The 18,007-nt window shown below is 45.8% G+C and overlaps 2 protein-coding genes across 2 annotated transcripts in view; one reads left to right on the top strand and one right to left on the bottom strand.

Annotated features, from left to right (window-relative positions):
• The first annotated feature begins 9,977 nt into the window (after positions 1-9,977).
• rasl11b (RAS-like, family 11, member B) lies at positions 9,978-12,150 on the top strand. The gene is made up of 4 exons (XM_055045828.1): positions 9,978-10,262; positions 10,353-10,409; positions 10,504-10,580; positions 11,047-12,150. Exons 1-4 carry the CDS (start codon positions 10,148-10,150, stop codon positions 11,554-11,556), a joined length of 759 nt encoding a protein of 252 aa, XP_054901803.1. The 5' UTR covers positions 9,978-10,147; the 3' UTR covers positions 11,557-12,150.
• A 65-nt stretch (positions 12,151-12,215) lies between these two features.
• scfd2 (sec1 family domain containing 2) overlaps positions 12,216-18,007 on the bottom strand; it is a 108,632-nt gene continuing 102,840 nt past the window's right edge. Inside the window, exons 8-9 of the mRNA XM_055045791.1 lie at positions 16,517-16,636; positions 12,216-13,651 (exon numbers count right to left, since the gene is read on the bottom strand). Of these exons, the coding sequence (XP_054901766.1) occupies positions 13,559-13,651; positions 16,517-16,636 (213 nt within the window). The 3' untranslated portion in view covers positions 12,216-13,558. The remainder of the gene's footprint in view (positions 13,652-16,516; positions 16,637-18,007) is intronic.

Raw genomic sequence — 18,007 nt, 5'->3', positions numbered from 1 at the left:
TTAACAAAGGTGAGCCCACTGTTGCCCCTTCAGCGACTTCCTGCTATATTGAGCAACATTTCAAACAAAAAAACATTGGTATCTGCTAAAGTTGGAATCGGCAGGTTAGGCTTCTTAAAAGATCGGTAATCGGCGATCGGCCAGAAAACTGCTGCCAGCTTTCTTTAGAACCAGTTATCCAAGACAAATTTCCTCAATGGGGTCAATAAATGATCCATCCGCTAGGCAGCTAGCCTAGTATGTGAATCACAGATAGTCAGCTTTAGGTCTGAACTTTGACTAGACCACTCTCTCATGCACACGGTGTCATCTGAACCTCGGTATCATACATAACAGGTCGTCTTTCAGGACTGCCCTCTAATGGGCTTCACCAGTCCTCTGATAGACTCTGACAAATTTACCTTCGCTGTTGATGAAAAACACAGCATCATCCTGCCTTCACCATGTTTTAACATGGAGGACAAGTGGAGCGTTGCTTAGATTTTCATCAGTCTTTGGGTTACGCAAGCAGGCCGAATAGTTCAATTCTGGTCTCATCTGACCAAATGCTGCTTCGACATGCTTGCCATATTCAAACCTCAAGAGGAGCCATTCTGTCGACTGAAATCTACTAAAGTCATTTAGGGGGACGGAACCTGGAAAAGTTCAAGGGGACAAACAAATTCCTTCGCTAGATTCTTTAAATCCCCCACATATTTTCCACATCTCTCCAGGAGCTTCGGATTCCTCGCGTGGCCCTCTTCCCCGGAGGGAGGCGCAGCGGCGTGTCGTCCTGATCGCAGTCAACACAACAATAGATCTGCTTGTGTAAGCGAACGTCTGCAGCGAGGTGAGATGGCTGCAGGAAGCGCTGGAGCTTGACCCGCTTTCCAGTGAAGCGCAGAAATTCATCCTGCCAGGTGCGCCGGGAGATTGGGAGCTCTGCTCTGCTGGGCGAACTTCACTGCAGCTTTTACTTATCTCTGTAAAACACGGACTGGGATAACAAACAGCTTATATAAAAAATGTTTTTTTTAAAAATCACACAAACGCTGGAGTCAAAAGTGGAGTTTTGAGAAACAGCACTTCAGGGTTTCTCCTTGTTCAGCGAAGGTCTCTGATTACAAAATTCTGACTTGGTAGAAACTTTTATATTATGATTTTTTATTTTTTTTGCCGTGATGGAGATGAATCTCTCATTCTGTTGGTTAGTGACGCAGCCTGCTGCAAAGCCTGACGAAGGAATCTCATTTCTTTTCACATCAGAAAGCTAAAAACCTTTAGAGATGTGTCACTGCCCTCACATTGAATTGCTCTCCTGCGTCAAGCTGGGTGAATGTGTTGCAGGATTCTGTGAAAATGATCATTTTGTTTCGTGTTCATGCACTATCAATGCAGAAGCAAAGCAATTTTGTGTGCATTTTCTGCAGAGCTCTTTAATGGGTGCAATATGACAGATCTAATTCAGGTTTTTTAGTTCGTAGCATAAATATCACAGAGGAATTATATTCCTCATTTTTGAATAAAAAAAAAAAAATACATTTGCTAAATGGAAGCATTCCAATTAAAAAAAAAAAGAAAATACTCATGTCACGTCCTGGGTTGTTTTGGAGTTTGATTCTAGTTTCATTATTATTCTGTGTTCTTTATCTGCTTTTGTAAGTTTTATTCATCTCTTTTTTATTACTATTAAATATTCATCGGTTATTCGGAGCCTCCGCCTGCTGCATTAAGGTCTACCATCACCACAGCCAACGTCGTGGCAACCTCTAGTTTTTATTTTATTTTTGTTTTTAAAGAAAATTTTAATATTTTTTTTACGGTTGTGTCAAAATTACTGTGCTGCACTTCAAAAAACTGCAAAGGAAACACTCTTTTTCGCCTCACGCGAGCTGTGTGATCAACAACCGGATGGAACCGCCGGTGGGGAAAGACGAAGAAGACAACAGGAAGTGGAAGGAGGATGAATCTTAGCAATCGATGCCGTGGATTTATTCAATTCATTCTTGTTTAATGGAAACACTGCAATTGCAAAGTCGTTTTTATTTTATATTCGTGGAATATCAACATAGTTTTGAGCACATTCGTAATGGCAACTCAGCTGCTGTGTTTGGTTAGTTGGTCTCTAAATTGTCCTGAGTGTGTGAGAGTGTGTGTGTCTCTATGATGGAGCGGAGCTTGGAAAGTTACGGTTCTCACACTATGTTCCCTTTCAGTGGCATTGTGAGTCCGTCCATGCTGCTCACTGCGTGTTCAGCTAAGTGGCAGGATGCAGCAGATTTCTCTACCTGAATTTGCTTCCCTCCGTCCTCCTGACGCAAGCCTGTTCCTCCTTGTACATGGGGCCACTTCTCACATAGGGAACCGAATGTACCTTTCGAGACCACTAACGCATATCCTTTATTATCGCCCTCGGCGGTTTGGCTCGTCTCGCCTCTTCTCTCCTGCCCTTCTCTGACTTTGGCATCTTAATGGCCCCGAGTCATGTCTCCATGCTGTGTGCAGAGTGTGTCTGTGGGAACATTTCTCTCTAAAGCCAGGCTGTGGGGGGGGGATGTAAACGGGGAAGGAGGTGCAAGTCCTCCTGAGCTTGTACCAGTGCTGTGGAGACACTGACTCTGCAGTACCTTTGTGAAAGTTAGAGTTGTTTCAACAGAAAACGGCAACATCAGAAGAAAACCCAATCGCCCCGCCCCATCTCTCTCCTCAGCTGCAAACACTCGGTGAGATTCACACAGTCTGCTTTTCCAGTAGCACTTTCTGGAGACATCAATTAACGCAACACCTTCTGTTTTCTCTCAAGCTCTCTTACAACTCGGTCACCCACACAGCCTCCGTCTGCCTCTGAGTCACTCACAGACGTTCACGGGGAAAATGCTTTATGTATTTTATTTGTGTGTGTGTGACATCTCTGAGCTGGCAGGATAATCACTGTGGATCCGCCGCAGCCAGAGCGTCTGCGTAGGTGTGCGACTGCACATGAATGGAAGTGGGACCTGCCAGCAATGGCGTAGAGAGTGTGCGACGAGGGAGGAGGCTTTTCCAGCTGCGCGGCTGACGGTGATGAAGATGAAATCATGACTGATGAGCTTTAGCAGAGACCAGGCACCGTTACCCGAGTTCAGGTGTGAAGGTTGAAACTGCTGGGGGAAAAAAAGAAAGTCCTTCTTTTACTCAATAGTGAAACATTCATTATTTGTATTACTCATTGAGTTGGACTCCCTGCCCTTCTTGCACTTAGAGAACAGAATGGTTTCATTCTGTTTGGTCTAGCTCGGTAAAAACAGCCACTTGTTCTACACTTGATTTCATTCAGAGGATTTGGACTCTCTGCTATTGAGAAGTAATTTCTTCCTGGAGACGCATTGGAAGTTTTATGTTGCACCCCGTTGCTAACGTTTGCATGTGAAGAATGTGATGCACAACTTTGACGCTATGTAGCTTACCGGAAATTGCCTGTCCTCCACTGCGAAGAAAGTGGTTGGGTGTTAGGCAAGTTTTCTGGGGAACGCCTCGGAAGAGGGCACACTAAAACAGATTTTGCTTAAATTTTTTGTATCCCACCCACATTTACAATATAAATAGGACACCAAAAATAGAGAAACAAATGCAGCTGCTTGTTTTAGCCCCCAAAATATTGTGCTTATATGCTGCGGGTGCAGCTTTGCACCTGTGCAGTTCATTAGCAGTCCGAACACAGAGAGGACAGCAAATGACTGGACCGCTGATGAGTGTCGTTTGGACCCACCGCTTGTCTCATAGACGAGTTTCCAAAATTGCAAAGTTGAGAACACTGAACAGGCTTGTTTCCTGTGTTTATTGAAATTGACCTTTGACAGGTTTTCTATGGGTATTGGCTAATTTCTACACTAATGTTGTAGAAGTGTTCAATGTTGTTGCTTTTTTTTTTTTTTTTTTTTAGAGACAAACACTTCAGCCGTTGTCTGTGTCTGATGGTAGCTTTCCATCACTGGGCTGTCATTGTGCACATAAGTCATAGGAGAAGACGAATTTGTAATAATTTGTGAATATATGGATGAATTTGATTATTTCCAGTTTAGACAAAATTGAAGTAAAGTCAAAAATACGAGCTCTCGGATCTAACAGTACTAAAAAAAAGTGTTTACCGACAAAAGTTGGTGAGCCTTGAGAACCTCTTTTGAAGAACTGCTTTGATTAAAAAAGAGAAAATTTCTTTCTATATTTATTTTTCCCTTTTTCCTATACTGGACAATTACACATCGAGGTGTAAGGGTTGTTGAAAAGCCTCTCTTCTCAGTCCTTTCACCAGGAGATATCATTATCCGTCCAAACTTGGCATCACACCGCAGGAGGTCAACTCAACACCGCTATCTTGATGCATTAAGACTCTTCTTCTCCACCCATCTGCTGCTCAAATCCCCTTTGTTCATGTTCTTCCACTTTTCTTTCCCCCTTTTTTTTTCGTTGCACATTTAAGCCGGCAGTTTTGTGTCTGCAGGTGTCCTAATCCACCTGCATTTGGGTCCATTCGCCCTGCAGGTGAGAATGACAGCAGCAAGCCTGCGTGTCAGTCTCGACACCAGACTTAATTCAGTTCCGACAGACAGAGACGACAGACACGTGACGAAAGCCAAATCGTTAAAAGTCACGGTAACAGGGCCTGGGATAATGATGCCAGCTGATGGACCAAATAGCTATGTGTGAAAGAAACAACACGACCAGATGAAATATTTTTAATGGCTTCCCTGCCACACAATCCTCACTTGAAGCAGGTCACTCAAACATTGTTCCTTTCTTGCTGCGTTCGAGACAGCGAGCGGACCGGGTCACAGCGTCCCGTTGACGCTTGTGATAAGAACTGCACACAGGAGAGGACGACGGGACATCGTGTTGACTGTTGCACGCAAAGGCGAGACATTTCTTATTGTGCCTTTGAAAAGTGTCCCTGTGCGCTAAGTTTTTACACGCCGCAATGATGCATTTTATGAAAGCTTTGCGCATTAGGACGTCACAAAGTGACGCACAATTGCGACTTGGAAAGCATAAAGCCTGCTGGTTTTTCAAATCAAATTCTTAAAAAAAAAAGTGGCAGGAGAGGGTTAAAGCATAATTTACTTGCAGTGACCCAAGCTTTGAAGGTGTCTGAGTTCGACCCACCGTGGGAAGATTTGCAAGAGCAGCGGCCAGGAAGCCCGGGGGATCTCTGTTGGGAAAATTTGGTGACAGGACAACTGTTAAAGGACCCTCATGTCCTCTAGTGGAGAAAAGCAGCAAGATCTGCATTCACAAATAAAAATCTGAAGTGTGTGGCATGTTTTTGTACTGAGCGCTCCCCTTTAATCTGGGGAGCGGTAACAGCAGGCGTGAAAGAAACGCCAAATTACTAAAAAGAGTTAATCATTTCATCTCAAGATAAATGCAGGTGGTCTGTGAAGGCCTCAGAACAAATATCGCCATGGAGACCAAGGACAAAAATAGTCATGGAAACGTAAGCACTTTTCAAGGCATCATCCCAAAGCAAGCATTAAACATGGTGATGATGACAGCAACGACGTAACAGTCGGTGAGGGAACGCTAAAGGAGCGCGACTCCCTTTGCAAGGTTTTGTGTATCTTGGATTTGTAAACATGATCCGATTAAAGTCAGGGGTTCTGCAGAAAATCTGTTGATGGCGCTGTGCAAAAAAAAAAAAAAAAAAAAAAAAAAAAAAAAAAGAGAAGAAGTGAATCACTCTTGCCTGTCCTCGTCTTGCTGCGATGCGTCTTCTGCAGCGACGGCTGCGCCGTATTTGTGTTTACGTTCGGAAAACACGGCAAACGTGCAGCAAGTTCTAAGTCTGGCTCCATCAAACGAAAACAGGAGGAAAAATCCCTGAATCAGCAACAACGGGATAATCCCGGAGTTTAAGGTCTTACTTTAAATACACATGGCTACAGTCACATGAGCGGCAGACCAAAACACGCTTATCCTACGTTATTACTGCAAAACCCCGACGCTGCTTCTCGCTCTCTTCTGAACGCACGGACTCAACGTGTCGGCACAGACGCAGAACGGGAAGAACCCAAACTTCTAGTGACGGGAGGGACAAGCTGTGCAATGTCAAGATCTCTAAAGCCGCATAACGGCTTAAATATTTCCAATTGACTCGGTAAATAGCAAAGTCTAGTCATAAAGCTCGGTGGTGGCAATCCGTCAGAGGGAGGAGGCTGTGTGATCTGAATGAAGTTGGGCTGGGGGGGGGGACATTGTCATTCAAAACCCACACCGCAGCACACACAAGCAGCTGGAACCACTGCGGCCGTCCCCCCACTGCTCAGACCATTCAGAGGCATGCAAATGCTCGGGCATGCTGGAAGGTTTACGTTTCAATAAGACAGAAAAATCAACCTCTCTTCCTTTGTGTGGGACGGAGCTGCTTGGTGCTGGCAGGCCAATTCCATGTCCATTTGGCCAGTGGAGATGCAAATGTGCCATGCAGGCTATGTAAACATGTTAGAGGTGGGTTGTTCCATGAGAACAGATGTGTGGATATCTGCAGCCGAGTCAGGAAGAAAAACAGGATGAAACACAAAACAGATGCTTTTTTTTTTGCAATTGGGCGCCTCTTTGAGGTAATCAAAATGTAGTAGCAAGGCTCTGTGAAAATACCCGGATCCAAATAATCACCTTTGCTGACAAAGATTAAAGGCAGGGAGGATGATGATAAGAATCTGATGAACGCATGACTGTTGCCCAGGTTGTTTACCCTGGGTAAACAACATGGGGCAGTCTTTAAACTGCCCCATGCTTCACTGATATCCCAAATGACCCTCTTGTTGCAGGTTTAAGCCCTTGGGGCAAGTGGTGACTGCATGCTTTATTTTCAGCTCCACTGCAGAAGATGAGGCCAGCCCAGGGAACCAGTTCTCACTCACGTGTCAAAAAAAATGAAAAGATGGATGGTGAATATTACCATGTTTCTGTTCCATTTGTATGACTTGCAAGGCTTTTGATCATTTTCAGCATTAAAAGCCTGTTTTATACTTAATGAAATCTTGTTATTTCTCAAGGTAATTCACACTGAGGGGTTTTGGAATTGGTAAATGAACCTGGGTGCTCCACCGAAGGCAAAATGGCTGAACTACAACTCTAAAAATGCTACATTTTTATGAGCTTCACAAGCCTCTTCGGGCCATTTGCTGGGAAAATTTCACACCAAATCTGTTGAAGATAGAGCAGTTTGAAATGGGGAACAGACAAGGACGGACAATTGACATGATGGATGGACTGGGCTTGACGGATCGTAGGGAGGACCTTAGATAGGTTGGTAGGATGTGGAGGATGTAAAGGTGGGTCGGTAGATAGGTGAAATAAAGTCTGAGAAATAAAAACCTGCACATTGAAATAAAAATAAACACTGACAGGATTTTGTTAAAAGTCCAGCTTGAGATAGATCCTGAATTGTCTGAACCACCACCTGCCACCTCTGTGTAAGTCGCAACCCTCCCTAGCTTCTTTGCTTAAAGACTTAACAGTCATCCTGCAGCCCGAAGGCACAGTGGAAGTGGGAGTTTACGGGACCCACCATCATGTTCGCCAGACATTAGAAATGCGTCACCAAATTAGTTGTCTGAGTCACTGTGTTGACCAGCAACTCCTCTGACCTCGGTGTGCGAGTAAGTCTGCTGCCCTCCATGAAGACGCCTCCTTCCCCTTTATGATCTGCCCTCATTAGCCTTCTCGCCTGGCTGCAAGAGGAGGGAACGATCGTAGCGCCTTTAATCTTTCTGTCACAAAGATGCTGAAGCTGTGACTCCCTCATTCACATCAGTCATCCAACAACAGACCCGATCCTGCCTTGTGCTGCGGGCGAACCGCAGGGAATCCAGCGTGTCATCAAATGCAAGAATGTGTTTATTCGCCATTAACAAGAGAAGCCGGCCTCACCGCCCAGAACCGCCGGGGTGGAGCTGGCTGTGATGTGGTCAGAGGGATATCTGCGTGGGTGCACCACCCTGCAGCCACGGCTTCTCCTGAACACTAATTTCATATTTCAGCACCGCCGCCTGTCATCAGTGCCCTTATCAAAAATACATACCAGACTGCAATCACAGGACTGGATGCCAAAATACCTCAGAGCACAAATGAAAGACAGGAAGGAGGAAGGAGGGGGGAGGCTTTTGGGGGTAATGTGGCAGAGGAGGAAAAAGAAAGTTGGAGAAAACAGTGACATCCTTGAGCTGCTCAAAGTATTTGGCAAAACACAGAAATGATAAGCTTATGGAAAGGTGACATTGCTTCCGAATTGCCTCTCAGATCTTCTTTTTAATGCCAGGCAACATAATTGTTTGCATGACTTCTCTTAAGGTATTGCTATTTGTGCAGCTTCTTGGGGCAACACCAGCAGCTTTCAACCCCCGGCGAGGACAAATCAAGGGGCATGCCCCAACAAGTCACCTGCTGACACCCAGCACTGAAAAACTGAATTCAAACTGCTGGATCTGGAGAAAAACACGTTTGCCTACAATGGTGACGCAAACGACATGCAACGTTAGAGTTCGATTATAAAACTATTTGCTGAATTTTAGGGATACAAAAATTATTGTGGCCATATCTGAAATTTATACCTGTGTTGAAGGAGCTAAATGATGGCCAGAGGATTTTAGCTTGACCTGCCGGTGGGGGAATTGAAAACCTAAGCACTTCCATGTGGTGGCCGCAAAAACACTCTTTGGTGTTGATGTTTGTACTGAGGGAAGACGACTCAAAGGAAGTCTGAAAGTTGTTCAGTTTTATCCTTTTGAACTTGCGCCGTGAATCTTGGCAACGTCAGAGTTGAGTTGAAGGTTTACCTTCCCTCAAACTGTGACACGAGCTGCGGGTTTTGGTATAAATAATCATCAAGCTATATTTTTCCAGTAAGTTGTTTGGAGTTTGTCAGAGAAACAAATGCTTTCTTGGCACATCCCTGTGAATCACATCAGAACATCACTATTCATCTGTTCCTACAGTCAAATGAAACTTTTGGTCCAAAGTTAAGCAAGATTCCTCCTGCTCTAGTGACCTTCATTCGGAGCAATCTGGTAGGAAACGAGGAGAGAAAGAAGAGGGGAAAGTCGTGCAGAAAAGATCCCGGGGTTTGGGAATTGCAGGTGTTGTGCTCAATTCATTTTCTCAAGCAAAGGTGAACAAAGAAGGAGGACGCTTGTCTGGATCGTGCAGACCAACGCTGATTTAAGATTTTAAAATAAGTGATGCAGTTAGTCGTCCCTTTGAGCAGTAACAGTTGAGTCATTCGGCTGCTGCTGCTGATTGGGAGATTCTTTAGACAGGATCGGCTTCACATATAAGCGTCAGCCGATCTCCGCAAAATTAAGGAAATCGGCCCTGACAAATCGGTGCATCCCTCCTTTCAACTACTTCTTTGTATATTGAAAAAAATAAACCAGGTCAATACCAAATATTCTTACTTCCGTTCTTTGTTCATAAGATATGGCTATTAAATATCGCTGGTGTATTTGACTCAATTTCTTTTCGTCAGTCTCTCAATTCTTAAAAGACGAAGGTGTGACTGTGATCGGGTCACCTGGTTAAAGTCTAAAATCGACATTCTGCCATCTTTTGCTTACAAGAACCAAGTTCAATCTCGTGTCAAAGGTACAATGTGATTATTTTAGTTGACCCGAATCAGCAGGTCAAAAGACAGATTTGACCTCTCTCGGCTGATAGCATCTGAAACATGTTTTTCCTCGATTCGGTGCATTTCCACGAGAGCTCGCGTCTCTGTACACTAGGAAAAAAACCCAAACAAAAACAACAACAAAAAAACCACCACCTATCCCAACCGGCTGCGGCGGCTATTTTTTCCCCCCTAAAGAAAGCCCGTTTTGTTGGCTCCCACCTGCTGCAGCAGCAGCTCTTCCTGAGGAACCGACCTGTCGTTCATCCACGTGTGGGCGGGGCAAGCGCGAGCACACAGGATGGGGAGCAGCCAATCAGAAGCGAGCGGCAGCGGGGAGCCTTAAAAGCAGCGAGCGGCTCCTCAGCAGCAGCAGTCGAGCTTCGGGATTCACTCGGTCTCCTCGGCAGAGACACTGGACCCTCTACACCTCCAAGACGAGTTTGAACCTTGTTCTTTTTGCTCTTTCGGGATATTCCCTCTCCACCCTCTGTTCTTGTCGGAGTTGAACCACCGGGAAGAAGAGCAATGCGGCTCATTCAGAACATGTCGACCATCGCGGAGTGCGCCGCGCCTGAATGCTCCGTCCTGAACCGGGTCATTAAAATAGCTGTTATCGGAGGCAGCGGCGTGGGGAAGACAGGTAAGACGGCCGATAACGCGCATGCGCGGCAGTAGTAGCAGCAGCGATGAGCTCGAGTCTGATTATTTTGTCACTTTTGTTTGTTCGTAGCGCTCGTGGTGAGATTCTTAACGAGGCGGTTCATCGGAGACTATGAGCGAAATGCAGGTAAGCTTAAAAAAAACTGCGTTAGGAAATGAATGAGGAAAAAACCCCTCTCGAGCTACTTTTCACCTGTTTTCTGTTTTGTGTGCGCGCGCAGGTAATCTGTACTCCAGAGAAGTGCAGGTGGATGGAGATCAGGTGACCATCCAGGTCCAGGACACTCCGGGTGCAGAGGTGGGTCCACAGTTCTGATGTGTCGGTACTTTATCGGTCCAGAGGAAATGATGAGTTCCTCTGGCGCTGGAAACACACAGGCATCCATAAGTGATGCTCAGTAAAAAGCATTCTGAAAAATACTAACAGAGCCACAAGAAGAAATGAGACATTAGTCGCCTAAATCTGATCTAGAAAGACGGCGGTTCACTTTCCGGATGAGAGTTTGATACTGGGATACGGTTCTTTAACCAAACGGGCTGCAGATTTCAACCCCCTCATTTCAGGCTGTGTAATCTACCATTTCGGGTAATGGCTGACTGGGTAGGCTGCAAATAATACCCTGATCCAAATCCAGCAGTTTCCGCAGTCATCCACACCTCTCTGGAGTCGGCGTTCCTGTCATTATAGAAGTTGAGAACTTTTGACCTCCGGACCCCAGAGGAAGTTGTGACCTAATCATTTTGTCTTCCCTTCTTGTTCTCAGATGACTGATAACGGTATCAGTCTCCCCGACCACGTGAGCTGCTCCATCCAGTGGGCAGACGCCGTGGTGCTGGTGTACTCGGTGACTGACTGCCGCAGCTTCGAGCTGATCAACCAGCTGTACCAGCTGGTGGTCCGTAGCGGCGGTGCCGGCGCGCCCCCGGTGATCCTGCTCGCCAACAAGGCCGACCTGCTGCACCTGAGGCGCGTCGACTCCCAGCAGGGGCCCTTGCTGGCAGGGACGTTGGGCTGCTCCTTCTATGAGGTATCCGCCAGCGAGGACTACAACCAGGTGCACGGCGCCTTCCACAGACTGTGCCGCCAGCTCGCCAAGCAGCAGCAGCAGCAGCAGCCGACGCCGCCTCCGTCGGCCAGCGGCGCCACAGAGAAGAGGCGCTCGCCCCTCATCCCCCGGCCAAAGTCCCCCAACATGCAAGATCTGAAGAGGCGATTCAAACAGGCGCTGTCTGCCAAAGTCAGGACTGTGACCTCGGTGAGAGGAGAACTGTGAGCGGATTGAAGACAACGGGAGACGTACTCTCCGTTCTTAAAGTTCTGAATTGGTCTGATGGACAGAGGCAGGCAGGTGAGATGAACGGGTAAAATAAAAAAGAGAGGCGCTATCCTCTTGAAGAAGAGTGGCCTGGTGTCAGATGGCAGGGAGGAAGCTTATCTGCTTAGAAAGAGACGGGCGAGGACACGAGGGCGGCTGGGATGGCGGCTTCAACCAGACTTTGCGAATCGGTTGAACTAAAAAAAAAAATCCAGCTTCTCCTGGCAACAGCTGAAGGATGGCTTATTTTTAGCTGAGCCCATTGTGGCAGATTTTTATTTTTCCTACTCGTTGCCTCTACACGGCTCTGTTGGCGGCTCCCATTCAGCAAGGACTCTGAGGAGCTGTGCATGCTCAGCCTGTAATGTCAACATCTCCGGTTCACATGCTCGTCGTTCAGCTTCAAGGATCGTCACTGCGGTGGGAGGTTGAAGTGTTGCAGCAGACACAGGATGTAGCACTGATGCACTTTATATTAAAGAACAAAAGACCAGTCCACAGGTCCTGTTTATTTATTTGTTACACTTTGTCCACAATAAAATGTTAAAATGAGACGCGTGTTCATGTTTCCCTTTTTTTTTTCTTTTTTCTTGGCTGTGAAGGGGAATGAAAAAAAAAAAAAAGCTTGTCTGGCTCATGAATATGAATGGAGCAGCTCTTCTGAAAGGCCTTTGCAGCTATGAATCACATGAAGACAACACAGCCATGACTCCATCTTGATGTGGCTGCAGTGCCAGACCACTTAAGTACTCTGTATAAATAAATAAAAATGGAGGTATCCCATATATATATACACCCAATTAAACTTTGGCTTCTCCTGCACATTTTAATGCCTTCTTTTACCTTTAGATGTGCCCGCTTTACTGTCACAGATCAACTTCAAACAGGACATTTTTATGTGTTGATTTCACTCTTTAATATCAAAACTTAGAGATTTTGTGAGAGGCATGACTAAGAAGGAATGCCATTATTTAACGCACAGCTACGAGCTAAAAGGATGAGGAGAAACGGCCAAAATCCAGGGATACAGAGTCTAACCAGAGTGCAGCAAAAAGCGGCGTAAAATTTAAAAAAATAAAAAAAATGCAGCCTGAGCTAAAATTTGAGCCATATTTCACAAAAAATTGTCACAGGTTTTTGTTTTGTTTGACTCTGATAAAGTTAAAACTTTAATCATTTGAGGTATTTTCCATACAAAAGTCTCCTGTTGTCTTTTATACATTTTGCTTCTTTTTAATGGATTTACAATAATGCATGAAAAACAGACCTAAAGACATTTAATAAATGGATTATAAACCCTAGTTAATCCTTTAGAGTGCGGCTTTAAACTAAATGAAGGAGCAAAGATGATTTTTTTTTCCACAACACTTTTCACAGAAACAACCTTGACTTCTCCCTTCAGATGGTTAATCAGAAAATTCTTGTCCGAATCTGTTGAAAAGTACCTGAGTGAACCAGAGAGCCTCCGCCTCTTGTTATGTGCAGGTGGATGAGACGACTGAGCTTCAGCCGAGGTCGGCCATGCCGGAGAGAATGAAACCAGTCAAGAGAATCTGCAGCGTAGGTGTGAGCAAACATCAGTGTCGAGTGATTTGTTGTGCTTTTGTTTTTTTTTGTGTCATGACGTGACGAGGCGATGATGCTGACGGAGTTCCTGTTCCCCCAGCCGCGGCACAGCGTCGCTTTTCCCACCTTCATGATGAACACACCACAAACGTCTGAGGTTTTATTTGAATGCATGTGAACCAAAACGCAGCACAACATTTTGTGGCTGTCTGGAAGGCAAACGTCTTTATTGTCAGATTTAATATGCTGATGCGTTTGAGTCAGATTGCTACAGAGCAGGAATGTGTTTTTTTTTTTTTTAATCCCTCAGAATTTGTATACAATCGAACTACTTGAGCTCGACACCTGATTGTCCAAACGTACGCCGGTGGGGTTCGTTCCTCACGCCGGCCTTTCAGAAGCCGATATCCGGCCGCAGTCTGTCGGTGCTGAAGAGCAGCTCGGGGATATCCGCCGGCCTTAGTAAGCGGGTGGAGAGAACCAGTACCTGGAATGGGGCAAAAAGAAGAAAAAAAATTTATTTAATTTAATTTTTAGGTTTGAAAATCATTTGTTAGAAGGTGACATCAGATTTTTACTTTTATTTTTTGTCAAAGTTCGGGACAGAAACCTCACACCATGGCGTCCGCACATAACATGATGCTTACTCCGACTTTCACGTGCGACGAAGGATGTGTGAAAGAAGCTTTAGGATTCATGGAAACTGCCTGCAACTCCATCTGGGCAGTTTGTTTGTTCATTCATTTTTAGTTTTCCATTTTCATGTAAAGAAGCAAACCGCTCACACTGACCTTTAACATTCCCCTGTCAACACTGCAGGGGGCCGAGGGCCTGGCACTCAAAACACAGGCGCTAACAACACGAAGACAAAAACCCGAAAGCTCGGCAACCGCTGAATAAACGAGAGAGGCCGTGTCAGTGCAAGGTAAAGTTTTATTTATTCACTTTTTAACTACAAGAACTTTCACATAACGCAGGTTTGTAGTGAGTGAATCACAACCTTGACGGATTTACAAACAATTTTCAGCCTCTCTGTGTCCAAAGTCAATCAGAGATTTTATTGGATTTTATTTACTGGTTGCACGGGATTTGCTATTATACAAACTCCGCTTTGTAACTTGTTGGGGTTAAAAGCTAAATCACATCTAATGTTGAGTTTCTAATGGTCAAATTTTGAGATTTTGCCGCCGACCTCCCAAAAGTCCCTCGGTTTTTAGATTTGAATATTTGGCATGTGGATGTTGAGACGAAGAAAAGCTGGAATTCATCATGCGAAAAAGAAAAGCGTATCGTCTGCACTGCTCCAGAAGCCTTGGCCTCGACTGCGTGAACACGGCCTAAGAAGGCAAGAAGCTCTTCACCCGATAACTAAAAATCGTTCCTCTTTCGCTCATGCAATATAAGGAAAGCAGAGAATCTAAAATATGAGGCCTATTCTGGGTTTGTGTAACCCGGTTTAATCTTCACCGGTAAAACTCGGTATCTGGTGCTGTGGAATCAGTGATTATTGTGACGCAGAGCAGCCAATCGGGTGTCGGCAAAGCAGAAGGCTGAAGCGTCGGCTGCTTGCGTGTGTGTGTGTGCACACACTCTCCAGGTCCTGTATAGTTAGGATGAGGACGGGCGGGGCTCTCCTTACGCAACAGAGCGGCTCTGTTTCTCCTCAGCAGTGATGCTTTAACTCCGGGTCAGCAGCCCAAAAATTGGCGGTTATGGCAGAAGCAAGGAACGTTTGCAGGAGCAAAAAAAAAAAAAAAAAAAAAAAAATCTGGAACATCTGGCCTGCAGACATGTGTTTACATGTAGGCAGTGTGTTACACATGGATCTGGTAGGGTGCGGTGTGTGTGTGTGGCCCCAGCAGGTTATTGTATAACCTCATCTTTATTCACTTCTCTTGATTACAACATGGGCGGCTTTGATCGTTGTCGAGCCTTTCATCGCCTCTGGACTAATTTCTCAAAGCCTTTTCATTATGAAAACCCTACATTACCCAGCTTGATGTCCCTTTTCTTTTTACGCCCCTCCTTCCTCACAGTTCTCTCAAGCAGACCAACTGCATTTATCTGCATGTTCTGTGTGTCAGTGTGGACTGCATATGTATCAGGCATTTAGATCGCCCTGCCAGAGCAAACAGGCAGCCGTGTGATGACTGCGTCAACACGTGGGCAGATCAGGCAGCGCTCTCTCACCTTCGCACCTGATCTCAGCCACTTGTGTATTTAGGTCAGCGCTTATGAGCCATCGTGCAGCTTCTGTACCGTCAATCTTCAAGGCTAAAGAGATGAATCGTCTCGGCCTCAACTGAATGGGAATGACAGCGATTATAGTCGTTACGGGGCAAAATGTAACAATTCTCGCCTTTGGAAAACATTCCGTCGGTCATTAAATCTGGTGAAGGAAATAAATTGTGTTTGCCTTTGACAGATCTTTGCAAAAATGGGAACAAACTGCATGTCTGGCTTTCTTTTGTCATAGATAAAGAAGAAGTATGACAGAACTTCATATGGTTGGGTGTATTTTCCAATTCTCAACACATTCTACATGCCGTTTTCTATTCCCCACACCTTCTTGTATATTTGTCCATCCTAAAGTGTCTGCGCATTAGAACGTGTGCAATTAAAATATCAAAATTATCTGAAAACAAACCAATAATCCCACCAATCCAGTGTAATTAGAGAGATATCCCTACTTGTTGGGTCTATGGTACGTGTGTAAAAGATTCAAATAAGCAAATGATTGTTTCTTTACTAAATCAGAGGTGGCAAAGGTATCGGAACAGTTCCAGGAAAAAGGTAAGAACAGCAAAGAGTAACATGGAGGATTCAGCAAGGCACCATGACAACCAAAGGACTTCATCTAGACAAAGATGAATTTTCTCTCCTTCCGTCACAAATGTAAACACACTAAACTCCACGGGGACTTTGGTCACTGGAGATTCTCAAAGTGTCCCAAAGTAAACTCTCCAGGTGGGTCGACCCTACATGATCATTCCCAGAATGAAGCACGGCGGAGGATGTGTCATTCTGTGGGCCAGTTTCTCCTCCTAAAGCTCTAGGAACCCGTGGAAAATCAAACCAGATAAAATATACAAGATTAAATAGTCACGTGATGACAAAATAAAAAAATTAAATAGATGCTGGTTCTCCATGTTTGATTGTAGACAGTAGCTATGTGTAAATTTCTCTAGAAATTCATAAAAAAGGTGGCTTTAATAAAAACAACCGTTTCTTAAATAACGTACTAGATCATAAAGTGGACACACGCTGCTAAATGATACGATGTCACCGGCCTACGAGCAAAAGGACTTCCACCAGGAACCTGACGTTACTCCACAGCTGTCGCCTCACTGACCTGCGCCCCTGGTTTGAGAGCGGCGACCGTGTCCTTGACGAGGCGGAGCTCCGACGGCGTGACCCCACCGACCAGGAAGAGGAAGAGCAGAGGGTTGTCTCTGGGACGTGGACGGCTCACCTGCAAATCAGGACAACTGTTTTTGAAGTTGCTGGCTCAGGTTCCTATTTCAGACCCACGTTTATTTGGTGAACATCCTCGTTTGCTGCTCTGTCTCAGCGGCTGCTCGGGGGAACGGGCCCAGCTGGACGCCTGCGATACGGTCGCAACCGTGATTGTACGCTTTGCTTTCTGTGTGGCTGCAGACAAAGCTCACCACACACGCACACCGGTGTCATGATGGCTGACACGTGGGAATGAAGGCAGGTGTGAGCACCTGCTTATACAAACACACACACACACATACAGAGGAAACCCTCTTTCCAAGAAGTCCTTTGGCAGCAAACCAGGGTCTGGTGTTTCTGCGAACCTTATTGGCTGCTGGGTCAGAAAGGTGAGGCGCGATTGGTTGGCTTGCGGCAGCGGGGAGAAGCCTGCGAATGCTAACCGAGCAATCAGGGCTGCAGAGGGGGTGGATCCGTGGCGAGGGTGGCTGAACACGTGAAGCGGCAGGCGGCGCGGCGGAGGAGTGTCATGGATGTGCTTAACGTGTTCCTCAGAGGGAAAAAATAAGAGGGTGTGAGCGAATATTATTTAGGCTTATCCTGCTTGTGTTGTTTTACAGTTTGACACCAAGCGCCACGCCAGCTCCACGTGAGAGCACAGCACCGCCTGTGTGCATCCACAGACACACAGTGTGAGCCATGTGTGCTGCCATGGGGTAAACAGAGGGAGGGACTGTGAGCCGGGGGGAAAAAAACACACACAAAAAAACATGCTTCATGGTCTTGCTCTTCAGGAAAGTCTTGCAGATTAATTTAAGAGCTTCCTGCTTCTGTTTTTAAATGCAATGACAGCGACTTCATCTTGTCCAGCTGAATGTCATATAACAAACAGAAAGCATGAAAGGACATCAAGTTGCAGCCAAAAGAGCTTTTTAGAACCCCGACAGATTCTTTCTTCTTCAGCAGCAGACCCTCATGTTTGTGTGCTGCTGTTATCTTCTGGATCACAGCTCATCCACCTTCCACTGGTAGCTTGAGACGATCTCATCTGAGATCCAAACACGTCTGGCGGTTTGTCATCAATAACGGCGCTGTCCAAACAGCGCGTCGAGACTCAGCTGACCTTTCGCCGAAGCCTTTAATGCTAAACACACACCAGCCGAAGCGAAGCCGTCGGAGTCAGACTCCCGGACAGAGTGGGACTTTGTTCCAACAGAGACTAAACACGGCACAGCAGGCGCACAAACAGTTGTGGTCGCAGACGCCGCGCAGGCCGTCGGCGGGGCTCAGACTGCGGGGTCCGGCCTTCACCCGCATAAACTGCGTTCGCTTTGGGTAAAAATAGAGATTTTTACGGCGGTGTTTTACTGCGTGAAGGGGGCGCGCG

The sequence above is a fragment of the Poeciliopsis prolifica genome, unplaced genomic scaffold, assembly GCF_027474105.1.
Source record: "Poeciliopsis prolifica strain line A6 unplaced genomic scaffold, Auburn_PproV2 SCAFFOLD002, whole genome shotgun sequence".
Taxonomy (NCBI): Eukaryota; Metazoa; Chordata; class Actinopteri; order Cyprinodontiformes; family Poeciliidae; genus Poeciliopsis; species Poeciliopsis prolifica.
The sequence above is the reverse complement of the archived record's forward strand: the minus strand, read 5'-3'. Positions and strand labels throughout refer to the sequence as shown.